The sequence below is a fragment of the Ochlerotatus camptorhynchus genome, unplaced genomic scaffold, assembly GCF_037179485.1.
Source record: "Ochlerotatus camptorhynchus isolate MF236.1 unplaced genomic scaffold, CSIRO-AGI_Acam_v1.1 ptg000322l, whole genome shotgun sequence".
Classification (NCBI taxonomy): Eukaryota; Metazoa; Arthropoda; class Insecta; order Diptera; family Culicidae; genus Ochlerotatus; species Ochlerotatus camptorhynchus.
In genome coordinates this window covers 39,665-64,502 of record NW_027040810.1, presented here as the reverse complement: position 1 = coordinate 64,502, position 24,838 = coordinate 39,665, and the positions used below count along the sequence as shown (strand labels likewise).

Sequence of the window (24,838 nt, the reverse complement as noted above, 5' to 3'; positions counted from 1 at the left end):
TAATATCTCCTTCAATTCACGAAAATTCGTCCCGTGATTAGAAAACCTTTCTGGCGGGTTTCCGCGGCGGCCTGCAAATCGGTGAAGTGCTGCCAAAAATCCTTCCGTGGTTAATGGCGTCACCAGTTCTAAGTGTTTGTTTTTTTGGCCATACATACGAAAAGGCTGACAAGCCTTGATCTTAGACTTTGCCCGACCAACCCGGAAAAAAGGTCCACCATAGTCAACACCGGTTCTTGCAAATGGTTGAGCCTCCGTGACACGGCAAGTACGTAGGTCGCCCTCCCTCCTCGTTGAACCTCGATGGGTTTAGCCTTGAAACATACGATGCTTTTCGAAAAATATGTTCTCTTTGCGTTCACTGGCCAGAAATTCTGACGCAGGGCAGCTAAAAGACCATATAGACCCACATGGAGATTAGGGTGTTTCATTTTGAAAAAAGTGATGAATTTTTGATAGGCCACCCTCCAGTTCGATTCATAGCCCCAAAATATGAACCTGTGCAAAAAATGGTAAAGATTGATGAAGGTTTAGAGGTCGCGCCAATGATTTGGATTTTGTATGGAGATTTTGGTGAATTAGTATGGGAAATTATTGATTTTCGTTTACATTGCTCTAACTTTGGTTGTAGTTGTCCAAACGTTGAAAAAAAAAATATGTGGTTGTCATGACAATGATCAACAAGCCTGTTGTTGTTGCGATGAAATTGGCGTTGTTGCCTTGTACATATTCATCTGTCAATTTACCCTATTTTGCCATTTTTTCACATTTTTATAATTCTTGATACGCTGCAAAACTGAGCGTAGCAACTGTAGGCTTTTTGTTTATTGCCATAGCAATAACATACTAAATTTTTTCGACATTTGGACAAGTAGAAGCAAAGTTATAGCGATATAAGCGATTTTTTAAATTCTTCCATAGTAATTCCCATACAAATTTCAAATCATTGGCGCGACCTCTAAACCTTCATCAATCTTTACCAATTTTTGCACAGGTTCATATTTTGGGGCTATGAATCGAACTGGAGGGTGGCCCATCAGAAATTCATCACTTTTTTCAGAATGAACCACCCTAATGGAGATGCTCTCGATGAAGAGTTTCCACCAATATGTCCGTAAAGTGATACTTCTCGGGTAAAATCATGGGATGTTTTTGATTCTTCGAAACATTCGCATTCCGAAGGCGTCCTCCGACTCTAAGTCCGCAGGATTACATTTCTTCGACACATACTGCCAGTCAATGTTCGGAAAAAGTTGTCTGATCTTCGTCACTCTATTCTTCACAAACACTGTAAGACAGTTTATTTTTCTTTATCCAACACATCACCACTTTCGAATCAGCCCAAAGCAGAAAGCCAGAAGTACTCCTGAATCCTATTTCTCTTCACGTTGGAGCTCCTTCAGAGGAGCCACCGCAAATCAATCTGACTTCAGCTGACCCATCACTCTTCAAGCTGCTCAGATAAATGCAGTAGCCGTAAGCTGTTTTTGATGCGTCCGAAAAACCATGTAATTCGGTTGCTACCGAATCATCCACAGTAATAGGTCTTTCCATTTTCAAAGCACTAATCTGGCATAACTCCAATCTCAGTCGATTCCAAACTCGTAGTTGATCTTAAGGGAACTGGATCAGCCCATGCCAACTTCTCGTACCATAAACGCTGCATCATCATCTTAGCGACTACCATCACTGGTGCCAAGAGACCAAGCGGATCAAATAATTTTCCCGTTTCTGACAAAACCATCATTTTCGTTAGTATTCCCAGTGTGTTGAAAGGTTTCACTGAGAACATGAAGTGATCATTCTTCGGATCCCACAAAATACCAAAGGTCTTAATGACACTGTTGACGTCACTCGTAGCTCTTCCGGAATGTTCTGCAGCAGCCTTTCATCGTTTGCACACCATTTGTGGAGCTCAAGTCCACCTCGAGTCATCAGTCTCAGTGTCAAGATCTTGTAACAAGAGCACCGCATCCTCCAGCGTATTTACGCCCGAAAGTACGTCATCGTTGGGAACAGATCTGAGGACCGCCTCGCTTGCCGATGGGAAATCAATTCTTTCATCTTGGCCAAGCTGTACAATTGATCGCGTTGCCAAATACGGTGCAGCTGCAGTGCCGTACGTGACAGTTTTTAGTTGTATTATCTTTAATGGATCCTCTTTGTTTTTACGCCATACAATCCGCTGATATTGCCAGTGTGCTTCGTTAAGCATCACCTGCCGGTACATCTTTGGCACATCTGCAGAAAACGCATATTTTAACAAGCGAAATCACAATATCTTCTTCTTCTTCGTCATTCCTTTATTTAACGTCGGTCTCTGTTCCGCAATCTAGTGCCAATCACCGACGGACATCGATTGCCTTCCATTGACGGCAATCGAATGTGCAGGAAGGCAGCTTCCACACCTGCGTAAGATATCGCACCCATTCAACACAACACATGGGCCGGGACCAACGGCTTTACTTCCCTTCCGAAGGAAGACGTGACCAGAGATTTTTATGCCTCAGAAAAATCCTACCGACCTCGGCTGGGATTGAACCCAGACCCATTGGGGTGTGAGAAAGCAGTCACGCTTACCACTACACCACCGGCGCCGGCAAGCACAATATCAAAGATCGGGTCTGTCGGTCCTATCATCAACACATCATTCAATGACAGATCTGTGCTACTCTTCGCTGAAGCATCAAAAATCACTCTTAACTTGGTGGTGGAGCTGTCAGGTTTCAATACTCAACGGTGGGGAAGAAAGTATAACTTTTCAACTTCTGCATCACGCAGAACTCGAGCGTGTGCTATGTGATATATACTCATTGATGAAATTTGCATACATCTTCTTTAGATCTGGACATCTGTCAAGTCTTCGTTCCAGAGATTCTAATCGCTTTATTGCTTGATTTAGCGATTCATCAAGTTCTCCCACATTCTTCCTGAATGGCAGCATCACTTGATATCGTCCATCCTCCATACGCTTGTGCGTATCCAACAAATGATGTTCACAAGCATCGTCGCATCGAGACATGAACATCAACTAGCTGCTCATCATTCGTCCGGAACTCAGCAAGTCATTGAGCGATTTGTCGATTATCTTGGTAGAAACGGTTTGGCACACATTGGCTTCACAGTACTAATAGCCACAGCGTCAGTAACCGGTCCGGAGACCAGCCATCCTAAGTAGCTTTCTTGCAACACAGGTAAATTTTACGACATAAGAATCTTCCCTGATAGCAGCAGCCCGGAAAACACCTCAGCACCAACAAGCATGTCGATGCATCTAGGGTCATGGAATCTCGGATCAGCCAACACTACCATCGGATCAGCCATGACATCGATATCATGGCACGGAACTATGAGACGATGGCGGAAACGTACATCAGACTGAAGGCTGAAGCTAGGCGGATTGGACAATACATGAGAAGAAGAGGTTCTAGGGAAGACAATGTTAGCCTCCCACCCCGAGTTAAGATTGACGGCGACGATATCGAGGTGGTCGACGAGTTCGTGTATTTGGACTCACTGCTGACTGCCAAAAATGATACCAGCAGATAAATTCAAAGACGCATTATAGCAGGGAATAGTGCCTACTTTGGGCTCCGGAGGACGCTCCGGTCGAATAAAATTTGCCGCCGCACGAAGTTAACTATTAGAGTGGGTCATCGTTATATGAAAAAACGCAAACTTTACCTCACCAATCGAGAACGACCTTTTTTTGATTTCATTTGGGGTCCCAAACAACTGTGCAAAATTTGGGGACGATTGGTTGTAACTCGGCATTCCGCATCGCGTTTGAAATTTGTATGGGAAAATCAACTTTTTTGCATTTTTATCTCTAGAGACCACAATTCTGCAACTAAGTATGTATAAATATAGTACAAAAAGTGCCTAACAACTTTGCCAAAGGAAGTTTGAAGCTATAATGTATCTAAAAAAAGTTATAACTATTCAAATATTTATGATTTGAATTAAACATCAAAACTCCCTTTTTCTGCCAACACTGCCGGTGTACCAATGGGAGTCAGATTCCAAATTGAAATATTTTCAGAGTTTCTTATGAATTATTCAAAAACAATTGCTCCATGTCATATGTGTAGTTTAAGAGGGGGGGGGGAGGGGTAATAATATACCCCGCCACCCTCACTCATATCAATAGAAGTAAAGTCTTAAACTGAAATAACTTCGGAGTTTCTTATCTTATCGATTTGGTATGTTCAGGATGAAATCTTCAAACATATTTGCTCAATCTTATAAGCGTAGTTAGAAATCGGGGGGGGGGGGGGGTACTATATAAGAAGTTTCAAAACGAAAATTGTTGTAGTGTAACTATTTAATATCCATCTGTCCAACGGCGCCGGTGGTGTAGTGGTAAGCGTGATTACCTCTCACCCCAGCAGGCCTGGGATCAATCCCAGTCGGCGCCGCCGGGATGTTCTGAGGCATAACATCTCTGATCACGCCTTCCTTCGTTTGTTAGTGAGGAGATGTTGTTTGAATTATTAGTCCAGCTGCTATGTCATTTCTATATAAAGCTTTTATTTGAATATTAAACTGCCATTCGGGCCACCCGCATATAGAAAACACAGAAGTAGTCGTACGTCAAAAATAAAAATTAGTAGAAAACGGAAACTGTGAGTTTCGTCTCAGACACAGGTACAGTCAGATTTCGCTTGTTGGGCTATGTTTCAGTTGGGCTCCCAAGTCTAACGTCATTTCTAACAGTGCTGATTCCTTTTCGAATTTTTGACCGGCTTCATGCAAAACCCGATAAACGAGTGGAGTAATGATACACGTTATTTCAATTGGTTGTCAACATGGCTGAATGAGGTGTAAAACTAATTTCTGACTTATCAAGAGATTCACCCGAGACCTAGTTCAACAGCAATATTTGCTTCAGGGGATGAAACAGCATCGAAAAGAGTACCTTGAGAAATCGTAGAATATAATAAAATGAAATATAATCATTACAATCCTGACATTGTATACTGCACCAAAAAAGTAGGGAAGAGAATGGGGGTACTCGCTTTCAAACTGCTCTTATGATATTGAGCAAATGTTGTTGAATAACCCATCAAAATAACTCGAAAGATGGGAAACTCCGAAGTTATTTTAGCCTTTATGTTTACTTTCATTGATATAAGTGAGGGGCGGAAAGGATACAGTAAGCTCCCCCCCATATCTAACTACGCCTATTAAATGTAGCGCATGCTTTTGAATACATCTGAACATTCCAACTTGACAAGATCAGAAACACCGAAGTTATCGCAATTTGAAGCTTTACTTCCATTTATATCAGTGAAGGGGGCGGGGTATAGTTAGCCCCCCCCCCTCATCTCAATACAAGTTTAAAAAATAACATATCTTCAATTTTTTCACATTATTGAGAATAACATACGTCCTTTCAAATGCCGTAAATAAACTTTTTTTTTTGTTTGCCCTAACCAGCAAACGATATTGACAAACTTTGTGCAGCAAAAATTTACGCCTTGTAAAGATCTAAAAGTTATTTGAAGACACCTTTGCTGAGAAATTTGAAATAAGAAAACTAGAGCAAAACAATTGTTTTTTTAGAGGCACCCTAACTCAATTCAAAAAAATAGCTCTAAATCGGCCAATTTAAGAGATACAAAAAAGTTTTTTATACAAAGTTGCTTGAAATTAGCTCAGCTATAACTTTGTTCAATAATGTGTACCTTAATTTATTCAAACAAAAAAGTTAGATTTTTGATTTTAATGATAATAAGAACCACCCTAGAATTTATTGTCATAAAAATGAGGGCCTAACCATTAAAGACAACTTTGTAGAAGAAACTTTTAGTTTAAAGTTTCAATTTCAGGCTCAAAACATATCATTTTTTTTTGTAGTGATCCAGTGGCAGCACTTGCTTAAACTCTACACTGGACCCATTTTATTGATAAATTTTGCTTCTATGAGCCTCTATTTTAAATCAACACACAGACGTTCCTAGGCTATGGTGCCCGTTTGGTCACTGTTGTTTTTGTGCTGATCCAAATAGTTTTGATAATATAATTGCGCATTCTTTTCTTTTTTTTAAAGGTTGATTTTTGTCCCAGTCTTGTCTTCTGTCGTCACTTATTTTGTCATTTTGTCTTGTGTATTAACCCCCACTTGTCTTGTTTATTGTGTCAACTTGTGTCTATTGTCCTTCCCCATTTGTTTTCAAACTCGTTCTGTTACTCTGTCATGGCTAATTTCATTGATATATAAAAATAGAAATATCAATTACAGGATAATATGGTTGTTTCTCGATTACTTCTTCAAAGGGAAGCACCAGCTCCTGCAAACAATGCATCCGATCGTCGATCCGGCAGCTCGCACACGCCTACCAACACCACTAACAGGTAGAGGAAAATTTCCCTATCTGATGATAGTGCTAGCATGAGCCATCAGTTACGCCAAATCGACGACCAAACGCGCCGCCTACAAAAGCCGATACGCTCCCTTGAAAAAGTTATCGAGATTTCTACTAATTAATGAATTATAGACAATTACCTCTCATGATCCTTGGCTCCACTATGATTTTAACTTACTACTTTTTGATTATTTATCAAATACCTCTCCGAGTATATAACGCCCCGATGCCTTGTTGATTTCTGGTCTCATTTCAATTGGTCCTGAATTTGTTTGATATCCTGTTCGAAGTTATTCTTTTCCTTCTCCTTAGTCAATTGAAATCCCCGTGTCTCACGTCATATGATTCGCCATTCATAAAGATAATGGGTTAAAAGGGAGTAAAACATACATAAAGGTAGATTAGTATTAGTTGTACTTGATCCAAACACTAGAAAGAAGCATAGATAACTTAGTAGGAAAATAAAACTAATATATAACTAGTGAAATGGATAAGTGTTAGTTCCGGGATCATTTTAGTGTTAGTAGTTATGTTAGTTTTGATCCGTATTCAGTCCTGCCGGCCCCTCCAGCACTATTTGCAGCAATTGTGATAAGATTATGCGACACTGCTACTACTACTACTATGTTAGATGTATGAGATGTCAATTTTCGCAACGCAATGTCTTTCAATAAATCACTCAATCATTTTGATGTCTGAAAATTTGCTCAAAAGGGTTTTGTTGACACATCATACCTTACCTAAAGCACAACAATCCTAATTCTTATTTCAAACCTATCAACATATTTAACACATCTTTCCTAAAACTTTACTTGTTCGTAAGCGTCTGGTTGAAGATATGACTTTCGCTATTAACATTGCCTGTAATTAACAAATACACTAAATAGGAAGATTTATTATACAACTTCAAAAGAGATGAACTAGCCCCAGGCTAAAAATCTTTATAATAAAGATTAAAAAAAAAAAAAAATATACAACTTCAAAGGCTAGCCGCCTCCCTAAGCGGACCCCCGCGTCCTATCTCTTATGTTAATTAACTTTCTGAATTCTCTAATTGAAGTTTATTTAATAAATAACTGAAATCTCTAATCTACCTTCACAATCATAACCCATGCTTTTAAACTTAAATTTATCGTGTTTCAAGTACTTCTGGCTTTGACATATATTAATTATATCTTTGTTCGTCCCAGGTGACACCTTCAAGTGACTAAAATGCTTCACTTTGAAGTAAGTTTCCAAGCTAATTTTAATTTGTATATTGTATATTGTATAAAGCACAAATGTTCCAATTACGCTCTCACGTTTCCACTATGTCGCACCACAAAAATACATATGGGTATGTCACAATAGAAGCACACCACAGTGGAAATCCCGAGTCATAGTTCAAACACTTATCCCAAATCAAAATGAAGCACATATAAGATTAGTTACAATACCATGTATAAAAATGGTGTTTAACATTGTTCCCTGAGTAATACCTCAATGAAAACAACAATGAAAGCTTGTCACGCAAATAGAAGGAGACCAATGGGCACTTTCTGAAATATTTCAATAGTATAACTCCCTTGCAAACCCAAATAAATCTATCGGCGTAAAAATAAATAAATTAAGAATGATTTGCGGCAAAACCCGCCAGTATCACACCCAACGTCAGTGCCTATACTACCCATAATCGCATATCAGTCCCATCTTTGCTTGATTTCCTATCCATATGGGACTGATATGCGATTATGGGCAGTATACGTAAGCGTACTACGACGCGGCTCTCAATCGAAGAAGTAACACTAAAAAGCATGAAATTAAGCCCGCCCACCAGCATCAAGGTGCAAAAACTAGCCAAGAAGGGGAGGGTATTTCAGGCTCAAAACATATCATTCCACCTAAATCTGCATTCTGGACCACTGAGCAGTGTTAGTTCTAGGTATGATAGTGTAACAAAGCTTTTAAAAATATCTCGCCTTCGCATTATAGGAGCGTTAGGGCATCAATTCAGTTTTTGTCCTTGATTTGTTTTCCGTCGATCCATCAACTCATGAATGACCTCATGTGATCAGAGATGTTATGCCTCAGAACATCCCGGCGGTGCCGACTGGGGTTAGAGGTAGTCACGCTTAAAACTACACCACCGGCGCCGCTAGAAATGCAGCTTATCGGGTACCAAAACGAATCCTGCTGCAAACCCAACCGTTTTATCCAACATCCCAGTGATATCTCGTGGAAGTGCAGAGCAATTCTAACACAGCGGGTATCACATCAACACATTCCTACCCATTCCTTTCTTGACCTTCTAGCTGGCGCTGCTATTATCTAGTTTGAGGTCACCACATTGAGGATGAATGCTAGTCCCAAGCATCGTCTATTGGTTATATGTGTAATTGTAGCTGATCTGGCAATAACAGAGTAGCATCCGCGGGCGGTCAATCATGCTCATGCTTTTAATTCCTTTATTTAACGCCGGTCTCTGTTCCGCAATCTAGTGACAATCACTGACGGACATCGATTGCCATGGATTGAAGACAATCGAATGTGCGGGAGGCAGCTTCCACACCTGCGTAGCATATCGCATCCATCAACACACATGGGCCGGCTTTACTTCCCTTCCGAAGGAAGACGTGACCAGAGATTTTTATGCCTCAGAAAAATCCCACCGACCTCGGCAGGAATTGAACCCATTGGGGTGAGAAAGCAGTCGCGCTTACCACAACACCATCGGCGCCGGCCTCTCCCCCCTTCAATGTTACTATCACACTTTATTGTCATTCAAACATACCAATAGCTCTAGATACAGCTAGCTGTCCATTAACACGGTAAGAACCATTCCAGTTTAAGACTACTCCTCCCATTTTTTCGATTCGTTTACACTCGCTCTGCAAATGACATTGAATAATTAACATGAATTGCTCTCGGATTACTATAACATGCAATATGTGTGGACATACTTCTAGCGATGGAACGTGTGGTGACACAATTTGGCATACTTTTCCTTCGCACACTAGCAGAGCTTGTGAATCACCGACCCATCCTACGAACAGACGTTTTTCAGTTGCACGATAAAGGCACGCTAATGCCGTAGTCCCACAGTATAGTGCCTATTGATAAAATAATATTGATCAGAATTGATACGCACAGAGCATATATGTATGAATTTCTACTTACATGTTTATCAGATTTATCTATGAAGGCCGCGTCGGTTTTCAAAAATGATTCTCTAATAGCTTCATCAATATTGTGCGGATATTTTGAACTTTTGGCAATGTTGTAACATAGGTGGGCTGCTGTAAAAAAGGCGGCATCTTGACCTCCATGACCGTCAAATACACCGTAGAAACTGGTTGGCTCGGAATCTTTAATGGCAAACATTCCATTAAAATCACTAATGCACACGTGTCGGTCTTCCATTTTTCGTCGCGTATTTTTTATAGCTTTCACGCAATGTCGTGGAGTGTGTGATAATACTGAGGCAGAACTCTTCGTCAAAATTTCGTTTAGTTCTGCATTATCCAGCAATCTTTCGCAGATACCGTTAGTATGAGAAATAACTATTGCACTAAGCTTTAGTGGATTGTATGCTAGAAGAATAAAATAAATTAAATATGTAAACATTATGATCGTATAGATAATTTACCATAGCCATCAAAACCACATTGCTTGGGAATTTTAGTGTAAGATTTTTTCATTTCCTGGCCTGCTTCATTTATTATGGGGGCCAGTAAAACTTGAGGGCATTTCCTACAGAACACAAAAAGGATATGAAATGAATGTATGCTGCTATAATATATAGGTATGTATAAATATAGGGTAAGGTGGGGCAAGATGGGTCAGCTAGTACATTTATTAATCTATTTGTTTGTCAATATCAACATGATCCATAAAACCACAATGATGGTTTGCTTTTTCAAATCAACATTGGGGCTACATTAAGCCTGTTGATATTGACAATCAAAAGTGTACTGTAGTCTTTATCAAAGTTAGTGATTTGAGTGACCATGCTGAAGAAATAAGTGATCAAATAGTGACTAAAACGTGACCTAAGAGAAGAAAAGTAGTCGATGGCACACCAAATAAATGTTTGATGTTTTATACTTATTTAATTAGTATCTCAAGAACACTTATATATGATATGAACCTTTGAAGCGAAAAAATCAATAGACAATTTATGAGCAAACCCACGGTATTAGGCAGGGTTACATGAAAAACTCTGGTAAATTCAGGAATCCTAGAAGAATTTATTTTTTCCTGAAAATACCGGGAAGTCTTAGGGAGAATTTAATAATTTTCTTACTAATAATATTTCAAAGAAAACCATGCATTTTAAAATAGGGGAAATGGATGTAATGTCGGCCTAAATGTCCCTAATTTGGGCCCATACATAAATTCAGCAATCGACTAAATTTTCAATAGCGACCAAAAATATCCGTTAGTACCATCCCAATGACGCGTTCAACTAGATAAAATTGATAAATAGCAGATTTTTAGCGTTGGGCCCAATCTTAGGTCCATTAGAGCCATTTCCCCTACAAAGATTTAATTTTAATCAAAAGTTACAGATTCAGAGTGGATTAATCTTCAGTAGCAAATACATTTAAAAAAATCAGAGGCTTGAAATGTTATTTGTTGGTTCTGGAATATGAATATTTCTCTTCTTCTTCTTCACATTTCAAGGTTATTGCTTATTGCATATCAGCTTATTATGTGCTCTCAAATTAGTGCTCTAGATGCACTTCCACAGTTATTAATTGAGAGCTTTCGATGCCTACCATTTTTGCATTAGTTTAATTGTGTTGCAAGTACAATCATACTCTATGCCCAGAGAAGACGAGAAATTTTCGAACCCAAAAATCTAAGACCGGACCGGGAATCGAACCCAGCCACCTCCAGCATATTTCCCACAAATTTTAAATTTGGAGAGTTTTTGATATTCTGGACTAAAAAAAATCTTGAGTGAAACTCTTCAAGTCAAACACGAACTCATGGAATTTAATTATGCTTTCTAAGGCCCTCGTTCCAAGGGTGTTTTGAAAAAATAATCTGTGAGTGAAACAGCAAGTGCAATCTGCTGTCAAGGTAGTGCTGACGAATTTTAGATTCCATGTGAAGCCTGAGATAGTTTTGAGTAGAATTTCAAGAAAACCCTGCCTCGTATTAAAAATTAATTTTAATTAAAACTCATAAGAATTTCTGAGAAGCAAAACAACAGAGGAAAATTCCAAGGGAATTCAGAGGATAATTTAATTTGTGATAATTTTTGAGAGAAAATGAATCCGAAGCAGAAGTCCTTGGACATTTTTCGAGAAGGGAGTGAGGATGATGCTAAAAGGAGGATTAAAACTTGAATGCATAGTGTTGCCATTTGGCAACATACCTATGTTTGTCAACAACATTTTAATAGCAAGCGCAATATAAATCACAAGAAAAAAAAAATAAAATCAAAATAAAAAAAAATCATACATTTAAGAGTTAATTCCACGAGATCTTCAAAGGAATTCCGAAAATAATTCCAGGAGAATTTGTCAAATAAATTATTAGAAGATCTAATTACTTAAGGAAAATGCAAACAATCTTAGTAGACTTTCAATGTGAGTGTTTCGGGAGAATACAAAGCGGATGTTAAGGAGCACTCTAAGTAAATTTTCATGATCACCGTCAAAAATAAAATGGAATATTCTGAGGTCTACTGAACTACTTGAACGTTCTCAAAATGTCCTTGAAGTTGACGAAACTTGCTTGAAGTGCTTTTGTAGTTTAAGAAACTAGCCTGATGTTCACAATATTTATCATCAAATTTTTAAACTGCCCTGGATTTTTCGGGTTCCTAATGTTTCCTCAATTATCCTAACTTTCATGGATCGTCTCTAAAGTTTTAACAATTCGCTGAAATTCACGTAACTTCTTTAAAATTTCTGTAATTCCTCCAATGTTAACAGAATTGCTCGGAGGTTCTCTGAGCTTTCTTGAAGTTCTCGAAACTTCTTTAAAGTTTTTTGCAGATTTCATGAAGCTTGTTGTACTACCCTGAATTGAATTGAACTGTCCTAAACATTTTAAGTTTCCGTGAACTTCTGCACTTAAGTGAAGACTTCAATAATGTTATTAACATCTCTGAAGTTCTCTGGAAATCTGGGACAGTTTAAGGTTCCCCTTAAATTTTTTTTTTAACTATTGGTACTGACCTCCCCCATAAATTCCTCCTATTTTTGGAGGTTGCTAAACTTCTTTGAAATGCTCCCGCATTTTGCTAATGTTCATGAAAGTTCCTGAAGTTCCATAGAAGGTTTTCGAAATTTTTATGAAGATCTCTGCACTTCTGTGAAGTTTTTAGAAATTTCTGGAACTTATTTGAGCTCCCGCAATTTTATTGGACTCAAAACGAAATAATTCATATAGTTCAACGATTTTCACTAAAGTTCTCAAAAAATTTCTGAAGTACATTGAATTTTTTCTTAAATTATTGACACTAATTCATAACATCTTCAATAATCTAAACTTTCTTGATGTTATTAAAACTGCCCAAAAGATTTCTAGATTTCCTCAAAGCTCTCTCAATTGCCCTGAAATTATCAGTATGTTTATAAGAACCCGCAATTTTGCTGAAATTAATGAAATTGCCATGGAGTTTCCAACGTTTTCCGTAATTTTTAAAAACTTTATAAACCCTCACGGAAATTTGTTCAATGTTACGGCAAATTTTCTGATATAAGGTACACCGGGGCAGGTGGGACCTAAACATTTGATAGTTCAGCATTATATGCGTGTGTTATTAATTATTATTTTAAATTTTTAAAAGTATAATAATTATCTGTTGGCATCCGTGCATAAGCGTATACACATAAAACCCAGATACCTAACTTTAAAACAATTTCAATGATAATATTTTAAAAAAATGCGCAATCCCCATTCACCGGGGTTTGGATTTTGAATAAAACTATCGAAAAATAGAAATTTATGGCTTAAAATCAGCAGTATCATAATTCGTCATATGTACAGGGTGCGTGACGAATTTTTGCAGTAAATGGCATATTTGAGAAAAAATACACCAGTTAGTTATTCTAGCAATGAATTTTGTGCGATTTATTTTCTTTCGCAACATATGGAAGTTGTAAGTAAATTTATTCAAAAAAATTGCCTTCCCTTTCGACGACTGCAGTATGCACGCTTCCGGAAACTGCAGTATGCACGTTTTAAAATGTTTCGATCCATAGATGTCATCACTGTCTTGATTTTAGCTTTTAGCGACTTAAGTGTGGTGTGAGGGGTTCTATTGGTATCCCGTTGGACGACGCCCTATACAAAATAATCCAACGGATTGATATCGGGACTGCTTGGGGGCCAAATTTCTTCCTCCCAAATTTACGAAATATTTTCCGTAAGCCATTTCTGTGCTTTATTAGCAGTATGAGCAGGTGCTCCGTCTTATCACTTTCCCAAGCCTTTTTTAATATTATACACTGTTCTTTCAGACACATTTACTGACCGAATTATTTCTTTCATGCATACTCCGGCACGCAACAAAGCAACAACGGCTGACATATTGCTCTCTTGTTTCGACATCTTTACGTTTACTCAACATTGTTTGTTTAAATCTTACACTTAACAGTATAAGCTATCCAGTGCTGCCAAATATATCTAAATCATGATGCACAAGCATGAGAAATTACTATTTGAAATTTACTGCAAAAATTCGTCACGCACCCTGTATAAGTGCAAAAGTACATATTTTTAGAAAAGGATAAAAAAAACCGTAACGCTTCGTAAAGACAGTTGAATACACCAAATAAATGGTCGCAGCGCTAAAAGTACCTAACAGAAAAGTCTCTAAGTTAATATATGTTTTTTCATCTATTTTCTCAATTGATGATGAAACGAAGATTTATTGTCCTTAAAAGTTTTGTAAGCATACTTCTTAATGTGTCAGTAAATACATATTCTTTGTTGTTGCTAAATCTGGATGCAATTTTGTTTTCTCCCTTTTTATGGTACAGACTTGTTGGTCTATATTTATAGAGCAAATTTATTACTGACTTAAACCGAAGACAACATATCAAGTAGACTGGCAACTCTTCCAATTTATCATACGTCTGCTATGAGACAGGTACAATCGCGTCATCTGCCGCTCGAAGGTAAATGCTCCGATCGACTGCTACAGCGATGATTCCAACCATAGAAGAAAGGTGTGTGTATTTGCTTATTCTTCTATATATACTGTATTGCTTCCACCTTCGCCTAAGCGCAACACGGTAATCGCAAAAAAAAAACTCTTTTATAACTATACACTGGAGTCGCTTTTTACGCGGGTGATACGTCCCGCGTAAAAAAAAACCGCGTAAAAAAAACCGCGTAAATTCCGGAATCCGCGTAAAAAAAAACCAAAATCCGCGTAAAAAAAAAACCGCGTAAATTCCGGAATCCGCGTAAAAAAAAACCGCGTAAATTCCGAAATCCGCGTAAAAAAAAACCGCGTGAAAAAAAAACCGTGTAAAAAAAAACCGCGTAAAAAACGACTCCAGTGTATAGTACGCATTTTTGAAAGAAAACGGGACTACCCATAAAATGACTCAAATTTTACACATTTATGAGTAATGTCTAGTACAAAAATGAATAAAATTTATGCATTTATGAGCGTTAGCGTTGTTATGATATACTTCGTAGATTCGATACTAGTGACACTCACGTCTCTTCTGAAATTCTCAGTTGACTACTTTCAGGAATAATGCTGGGGAGTAAACATTGGTTCCAATCTAAACAAGAGTAACAGAAGCATGATTGTCGCTATTCCCGGCCACGCCCATCTTTACCATAACTAGGGATAGGGAAGGAAATGTTGATGTAGTATTTACTTAACGAGAGGCCACCGACTTAGCGACACCCTCATAAGTGCTACGGAGTTGGAGGGTTGGGAAGGGTATTCGGTTAGGATTCACCTCAAGTTGGCGATGCAACCAAAAGTATGTATTGTTTATTTGCTGTTTATTTAATCTCTCGATAGCCGGCTATCGAAAGAACATATTCATTTTGTTTAGTGATCATGAATTTTAAGAGTCATGACGGAGAGCTTGGGACTAAACCCATGATTTTCTGCTCAGTAAGCAAAAACGATCCCTCCAGGGTCATCGAGCATCTCATAATGCACAGCGCTTCACGTCAAAGTACGAATATATGAATGAACAATCTATTATTGAATAACTATTATTTACGATAATTACATGAAAGAAATAAAATATAAACTACAAACAAAACGTGACTACTAAAATCTCAAAAAGATGTTCTCACAAATATGTTTCACGCAACCAGGAATCTCAAAACCATTAGACGCTCTAATGATACTCCGCACATGTTAGACACAAGAAAAGGCCAAAAAGCAGGCGTCCGACACACAAAACCCTCCAGATCCCCTTGCAGTCACAATCAAAGATTCTACGAATCGCGAGCGCTCACGAATCATAAAACCGCTGACTGCGACACTCTGAAAGCGAAATTGACAGGTTCTATGCATCAAACACCCGCCCTCCAATCTCCTCCCGCATCCAACAACACAAATTTCCATTACAACATCTAACGAATTCAAAACTCCGAAAATCACTCATCTATAGCAAGTGAGCGGAAGCAACCCTGGATGCAACCATTCTTCATGATACACTTTTTCTGTCTATCTTTCTATTAGGCCTTTGGACATGCGTTAACTTCGAAACTTCTAACCAAACTGGGAAAATTATCAGATAAAAAAAAAGAAAAAAAAAACTTTCAAAGGTAATTACAAGTAAAATAAATATTGATAATTTTACGTTGCTTTATTGGTGAGAAGTTTCTAATAAGCCCTCCCAGTTCCTCTGTATACAGAACAAATCTGATACTATAATCAGAATTGCTCAGTCTGCATGAAGCAGCCGATTTCATCAAGGAAGTTCTATTAACAACCAAGAATTAATCGTTTGAGGCATACTGAAGCATTAAGAAGGTGATATGTGTCACTATAGGAAATCATCATCGTTGCAAATATAAAGAAATTAAACATAGCCCTTTGCTTCAGTACCGTCAACCTCCATGTCCATGGGGAGGGAATAAAATTTATGCATTTATGAGCAACAGATACTCATAAAAGGTGTTAAAAATACACACATTTTAGGTGTAGTCCCGTTTTAGCCGAATATGCATAATGCTTTATAATCAAAATTGAGTCCTTTATAGTCATTTTTGCGTATTTTGCGGTTTCCGTGAACGCTATTGCATCTGTCGCGTGTATTCTGGCAAAGTTGCCAGTCTTCTTGATATGTTGTCTTCGCTTAAACGGTAATTTTTTGACAGTTCAGAGATTCCGCGATTTACGGAGTTCTCAGTAAAAGTAAAAACTACTTGGTTGATTACTGAAAACTCAGCTGTTTAAAAACCCAGAAAAATTTCTAAAATTAATTAAATTCGAAATTAATCTAAACCGAGATCTAAAATCTGTGCCAAATATAAGATCGATCCGTCAAAATCGATCTTTCTCTGAAGATCAGCGGTGCCAGATATACAGATATGTCTGTATTTATACAGATTTTTGAAGTCTCGTACAGCCCCAATACAGACTACAGACACTATACACGGATAGAAATCTCCTTATACCTTTTGGCAAATTTCTATTGCTGATTATTCATAAAATGTATAAGTCAACTAATAAGCAGACGCCTTGCAAAAAGTTAATGAAGATCATGTGTCAAATGAAATGTATAAGCGGTCACACATACCTTTTATGCATTCTTATAGGATCTATGTGGTTTGTCTCATGGAATGTATAAGGCTGATGTTTTGGCAAAAATGTATAAGTGAAACACATGAATAAAATAATTGATTTTCGTTTCGTGTACAGATACTTGAAACTTAATACAGATTTTGTACAGAGTTTTACCAATTGGTTCCTGAAATTTAACATAAAATAAACAAATTTATTTTCGAGTGTGTGCATCTTGTTATGATTATGGTACGTGTTATGATTCTGTACAGCTTTTCGACTATTTGTATGATAAGACTAAAAACATGTATGATAAGACTACAAAATAACATCTGTTCGTTAAGTTTTGATCGATTCTCATTTAGTTTCATTTGAAATAAAAGGTTTTCCCATTTTCTAGCCTTACCAGCATGCCTATATTCGACATTTTTCATTTGTTTCTTTTTTTACGTTTTCACTTTATTCCGATAGTTTGGTACATGGACCTTGAATGGGATATTTATCTTTTTAAATCTCGTGATTTTAAACAGCAACATGCTTTTTAAGTTTTGACTTCGTATTTTTTGTACTAGGAATAAATATAAAAAATAAACACATAAACGCACTTTTTAAGTTCAAAAATGGTTATTTATTCCGTTTAGTGTGTGGCGAGCAATTTTATAGCCAAAATACATGTGGCAAATACGTAATCAGCAATACGGCGATTTTTTCTAGTGTACAGATAAATAGAGACATATGTTTTGACACTCATACAGACTTTTGAAAAAATCATCTGGCATCCCTGCCGAAGTTCCCCTAGTTGGAACTGAATATGTACAACGATAGCTCAAGCTTTTTTACGGCAAGAAAAATGGATGGTTTGGCTAACGTCCGAGAACGAAAACAAGTTTTATTCTGATTTTTCTCTCGTTACAGTGTTGCTAGTTTACCATTAGCAAAAACAAAGTGTATTACGTACTTCAAATAAAAGTCACTAAAAAGTTCAAAATGAGTTAAATTTAACTCTGCACTACTGTCCATTCATTCTCCCTCCGTTGATTCAATCTAAACAGAAGGCAACAAAGCAACCTTTGCAACTTCTCGCTTGTACTCGCCATTCGTCGTTCGAACTGTCACCACTCTCACAGTACCGTCTTCGCCTGGATGTACGGCGACAATCCGGCTGCGTCTCAGCTGCTGCCATCTACTAGAACGACCATTGCCCCGACCTTGTGATCCTTCACCCCGCTGTTCCATTTCTGGCGTACCTGGAGGTGGTGAAGGTATTCACATGACCACCTACGCCAAAAATGCTGTTGCATCTGCGAAATATGCTGCCATTTGATTAGACGTCCTGCATTTCATCCTCATACGATGGTTCCGGTAGTGCTACACCAGAGCGACCGATTAAAAAATGTGACGGCGTTAGCACGGAATAGTCTTTTTTTTTTTTTTTTTTAATTCTTTATTTAAGAGATTTTTAGCCTTAGGCTAGTTTATCTCTAGCACGGAATAGTCGTTTGGAGCATCCGACAGCGCAAACAAAGCAATTTTAAAATTTTAGTCGCTTTAACACTCTTGGGTCATTTGTGACTTGTCCGGGGGTGAGATTTGAACTCGTGACTTTGGCGTGAGAGGTATGGATGTTAACCACTACGCCGGGGTCACCCCCAGCGCAAACAAAGGCCTCCGTTTGAACCAAAGCGGTGCTCATCTCTTAATACGTAAGCCTGGTCTCACCAACAGTTCTCTTCAGGTGGTATTTCATGGATTTCACCCCCGCTTCCCAGATTCCGCCAAAGTATGGGCTTCTGGGGGATGAAATGACAGCGGATGCCTTTTACGCTATAGAACTCTTTTACTTTCAGTTGATTCTGCTCCTTCAGAGCAGCTTGTTCATGATTGGCACCGACAAAAGTAGTAGCGTTATCACTGTGGATGTCACTCGGCAATCCTCGACGACTGGAAAAACTTTGCAATGCAGCAATGAATGTGTCGGTCGACAGGCTTGAAACTAGTTCGAAATGAATGGCTTTCACTGCCATACACACGAAGATGACCACGTATGCCTTATACAGCTTCGTACTCCGACCTCCTTGTTTCAACATAAATGGACCAGCATAGTCAATACCAACCTTGGAGAATGGTGGCGCTGGATTGACTCGAGACCCCGGATGATTTCCCATGAACTGAACACCTGGTATAGGACGCTGCCTAGCACACACCTGACATTTGGAAACGATTTTCTTGATTGCCAACCTTACGCGCAGCGGCCAGTAACGTTCGCGTACGATAGCTAACAATCCATTCTGTCCAACATGAAAATGTTCAAAATGCAGTCCACGTATGATTGCCTCCGTGACGTGATGCTTCTCCGGTAACAACACCTGATGTTTGCCATCATAAGGAATGGCCAAATATTTCAAACGGCCTCCGACTCGGATAAAGCCGTCGTCTCCCAGGAACGGTGCCAGGTTCCGCTATGGATGCCGTTGAATGGAATTTGATTGCAACGCCTTACGCAGATCGCCGAAACATTCACGCTGGAGGACTGACAAGATTGATGCCTCTGCCTTCTTGATTTCGTCCGCTGAGATGTCACCGAAGCCTTGTTTCTTATGCACCTTGATATCGATGTAACGATTTACGTACACCCACGCTCTCTGCATTTGTATGTTGTTGCCGAGTCTATCAAGTACTATAGCCAGACAACATTTCATGACTGTCAACACTACTACCGACTTCACCTCAGGAATAGCTGATTCTTGCATAAGTTCAGGATCACTCGATGTTGGATGTGAATTCCATAATAACGGAGAACCATTCCACCATAGTTTCCATTGAAGCAAATCCTGTGGCAATTCACCTTTTGAAATTACATCTGCTGGATTGTCGTCCGATTGAATGTATCCCCACTGGTAATCTTGGGTCAGTTCCACTATCGCGGCAACACGGTTGGCGACGAATTGGTTCAGTGCTAGCAGAGATTTCTTCAGCCAACACAAAACAATTTGGGAAGCGCAAAAATGGATGAGGCGAAAGAATTAGTGCAAGAAACGAACTTTGTCGACAGCAGATACTTTACTCGGGTTTCGATATTGTTCAAACCGCTGATCGGCAGGTCCACTGGATCGAATTTCAACTGCAGTTTGCTAGCCAGCTTCTCGGTGATAATACTGCTGTCGGATCCGGAGTCCAACAAAGCTCGACACTTCACAGTTGTGTTTCCCTTCATCACTTGAGCCGTGGACAACACGATTTGATGCTTGTCACCACCAATGTTGGCGCACAAAGCAGTTACACTTCGCTGCTGCTCACGAACATTCTGCTGATTTTGAGGTTGCGCTGCGGGTTCTGCTGCATGAACTTTGTTTGATTCTTCCTTCTTCTCTGGAACTGTACAGCTGGGAGCATCCGTGTAGTGCAGCAAGCTGTGGTGCTTATCCCCGACGGACAATTTACGACACGATGGTTCGCCTTCAGACAGTTGAAGCACAAATTTGACTTCGCTACAACGGCCTTCCTTTCTTGGAGCGACATATTCTGGAATTTTTCACAGCGATTGATTGAATGCTCTGCTTTACAACACGAACACGCCTCGTTTGCGACTTGTAGGAACGACTTGAAAGGGGGATACGACTTCTGACCCAATGGTTGGCGCTGTTTGTTTGGAGCTGCTGTTGATTGCTGCACCGGCTGCTGATGTGCGCGGTTTTTTCTCTGCAAAACACGTAATCGTTCGCACAAGAAATCCATAAACTCTTCGAAATCGGGTAGCTCTCCGTTTCCCAACTTCGATTCCCATTGCACTTGGGTTTCCTTATCAAGATTTTTGTACAGAACATTAACCAGCACAAGTTCGGCTAAACCCTCAACAGGGAATCCATGGCCGCTAAGGACATCAGCATGTTTTTTGCAAACTTCAACTAGCTTGGAAAGAGATTTTCCACGATTATCTTTGCTTATTTTTGGGCAACTGGATAATAATTTCGGAGTACGCTTTCTCAAAATCATTTGCAGTTCGCCGCAAAGTCTCCAGATGAAGCCTGAGCAGGTGAACGCTGATGGTCTCTCTTGCAAAGACTCATTCATCCGTAAAAGCTTGTCGAGCAGCAACGACTGCCAATCCAGCAAGGCTTCCAGGTTGAATTCCATCCTTCGTTGTCTTTCGATTTCCTGTTGAGCGGTTTTTTTCTGGGCAATAGTAGGCACTTTATCCGCTTCTGTATTTTTCGACCCTGTGAGAGCGTCGAGGATATTCCTCCTTGGAACTCGACTCGATGGTCCACAAAGTGTATCACTTTCACTCATTCACTTTATCTTCTGCCTCTTTGTTGGTAAACCAAATCACAAACGTTTAAATGTTATTGTTTTTGTTACCCGCAGGGCATGACATTGCAGTTCACACGGCACAAAATGGCGTAACTTTTCACAGGGGCACGCAATAACCTTTAACTCCAACGCAGGCAACGGCTGTAATTAAATTAATTCCATTAACTACTGCTTTGATTACATTAATTATACAATGTAGAACATTAACTAATTTTTAACTCCATTAATTACAGTTGAAATTTCGTAATTAAGGTACATTAATTACATTTTCAATACTTTTAATTACATTAAATACGGATAGATAATTTTAATTACCGTCAGTACTACTTCAAAACGCATTAATTACTTTAAGTACTTTTGATTGCATTTTAACTTCAACGCATCGGTTATTTGTATTGCGTGCCCCTCGCTCGACTCCACGTTTTCCGCCAAGATGGTGACCGTCCCTACACTTGTGCCACGGGCACGCACTTGGTGGCGAAGCCGCTAGAAAGTCTATACGCCACAATTGCGTCACATCCAGGCTAGTGACAAGGTCTATGTCAACAGCAGCGTTTGACAGTAGGCAGCATGTCCCGGGCTCAAATTATTTATTTTGCTGTGCTGGGCCCACTGTCATGGTGTGACATGTTGTCTACGCGCCTGCCACTGTGCTGGTCACATCACAAGGGAAGTCGAGCAGCAACGTCTGCCGACTTTTCGCCAAGATGGAGATCAATTTTGTGCCAGGGCACACACTCGGTGGCAAAGAACCACCACCACTTTTGGTCTTGCGCCGATATTAACACACGGTGCTAGTCACACACTTCACGAATGCCGGAAACCATACAAAATTCCTCCGGTGATCAGGGAGAACGGACCAAAAAAATTCCAACGATAGCTCAAACTTTTTTACGGCAAGAAAAATTGATGGTTTGGCCTCGGGTTTGGCTAACATCCAAGAACGAAAACAATGGACTTCCGTGTGATAATGCTTGTTTACGTTTATTTTTAGTATAATCGTCTGCTTTTGACTTTAAATGATCTATATTTCTTGAATTTGTGTGGTTTACATGTATAACTTATCAAGTGACACAGATGCGTCTTTTCAACTTTAGTTCCTGTGAAATTTCAATTATTATTAATTACAGTTCCTAGTCCTATCAGGCCTGTTTTAGCTTAGTTTAGCTTCGCACACAAACTCGTTTTATTCTATTTTTTCTTTCGTTACAGTGTTGCTGGTTTACCATTACCAATAAAAGTCACTCAAAAGTTCAAAATGAGTTAAATGCTACTGCGCTACTGTCAATTCAGAATCAAAAACAGATTCACTCATATGTCGTTTTCGTTTTTGCGGTGTAGCTATCCGTAAAAAAGGACTCTAGAGGTACAATGAAATGTATTGTAGCCATACAATAGAATTTGTTGAATTCACAATACATCGTACTGTCTACAACAATAAAATAACCATAGAATTTATTTCCACAATAAAATCTATGGTAAATGGGAAATCTACAATAGAACAAGTGGGTTGTTTTGTATCTTAACCATACGAAAAATCACTTTTTCCCCAACAAACTTGAGCCATTTACCGTACACTCCAACATTATAGTACCCATTAATGAGTACAATTTCACCCATTTTGAAGTAAAGTGGGTTAACCCATTAAATGGGCAAACAAATTACCAATTAATCAGTAACGTGTACCTACTAATGGGTAACAATTACTCATTTATGGGTGTTAGATACCCATTAATGGTTTTTTTTTACCCATTAAATAGGTTAACCTACTTTACTTCAAAATGGGTGAGATTGTACCCATTAATGGGTACTTTCCAGTTACAGTGTACACAGAAAAACAAAACTACCCACCGCTTGGGTTTTTTAAACTCAAATTTGAGTTATTTGACCTCTGTCCGTTTCATTTCCTCTCGCTATTGTTGTCAAAAATAGAACGAAAGATTCGACTCAACCGTCTAGTTCCGTACAAGAAGCCAAAATTGAGTATAATATGCGATATACCCAAATTTGAGTTAATTGAACTTAATTTTGGGTAGAAAAAATTGAAAATTACTTAGCGATGGGTAATTTTTTTTGCCGTGCTTAAATGCAAACTACTTTGAGCCGGTTTACCCAAATTTGGCTTATTGTACGGAACATGGGAGATGAGTGAAAAGAACTTAATTTTGGGTTGTTTTGAATTTCTGTGTAGGTATCGTTTGCATAACATTTGATAACGGCACAAAAGCATTCGTAAACAAACTTTCTAAGGCCCTTTACACGCGAACCAAAGTACGCCCACGCAAACCAACAACATCATCAGATAGGGGTAACTATCACCTTTGCGAAAGTTAGTTTACAAATGCTTTTGTGCCGTTATCAAATGTTATGCCTGAAATAACCAAGCGCTTGCATCCTACATTTGGAAAAAATGGGTATTTTTCACCCATTTTACGGTATACACAATTTAAGAAAATTGGTAAAAAACACCCATTCATTGACAGGCCACCCATTTACCCATTAATGAGTAAATCATAGTTTACCAATAAATCGAGGAGGGGCACTTTTAGCGGAAAGGGGTATTTTTATACCCATTAATGGGTTTTCGCGAAACACCGTGTAGAGATCAATAATAATATTATCATGAAACACCTGATGGCACTTACAAACCTTGAAATTACAGGTTTTAATAATCTTGAATTGCCCGTCAGGAATCAAAAACGACTCCATAAATTATATCCGAAGATGGGGAGAAACTTACATTTGCAGTAAATATTGTAGTACCCAGTTGATAACTTCTCCATCTATTTCCGACTCCAGGAGATTGTAGCCGGGAACTCGTACCGGAAGTTGGTCATTTGGATCGACGTGAGCTTTAAAATAATCTAAAAATTCGCGATATTCTTCAACATAAGCCATGCTATCCATTTTGAACAAATGTATTTTCCGTGTGATAGTGCTTGTTTACGTTTATTTTTAGTATAATCGTCTGCTTCGCAGTATTTTTTGGTGTATTACTGATTGTTACACTTTTGCACAATATGTAAACACATAGTAAACATGTACACTGAACATTCCGCTTTACGCCAATTTAACACTTCTCATGTTGTCACTTATCAATATGTCCCTTAGTCACACGAAGTAGTACACGGTATTTGAAGACTATAACATTTAAAACATGGACAGAATCCACAGAATATACTGAATAAATTAATCAAATTATTATGATTCACGAATAAACTGCATAAAAACTGTAAAATAGAAATGACAACTGCTGCTGTCAAGTTGTTTGACTTGATAACTCTCGCGTAACATTTGAAAAGGGCCTATCTTCGATGATCGATTCTCTCAATCGACTTTCTCTTTGGTTTAAGGGGACATTCAATAATTACGTAAGAATTTGGGCGGAGGATTTTTTTTTCAAATTAAATTTTACAACGATCTACTATGTACACAGAAAAAAACAGACATCTAG

The 24,838-nt window shown here is 38.7% G+C and overlaps 1 protein-coding gene across 1 annotated transcript in view; it reads right to left on the bottom strand.

The window, feature by feature from the left end:
* The window catches only part of LOC135707878 (mucin-2-like), a 245,024-nt gene extending 220,416 nt beyond the window's left edge, over positions 1–24,608 (bottom strand). The window contains exons 1-5 of the mRNA XM_065229782.1: positions 24,125–24,608; positions 9,994–10,097; positions 9,525–9,937; positions 9,308–9,457; positions 9,139–9,235 (exon numbers count right to left, since the gene is read on the bottom strand). Of these exons, the coding sequence (XP_065085854.1) occupies positions 9,139–9,235; positions 9,308–9,457; positions 9,525–9,937; positions 9,994–10,097; positions 24,125–24,291 (931 nt within the window). The 5' untranslated portion in view covers positions 24,292–24,608. The remainder of the gene's footprint in view (positions 1–9,138; positions 9,236–9,307; positions 9,458–9,524; positions 9,938–9,993; positions 10,098–24,124) is intronic.
* Positions 24,609–24,838: the final 230 nt, after the last annotated feature.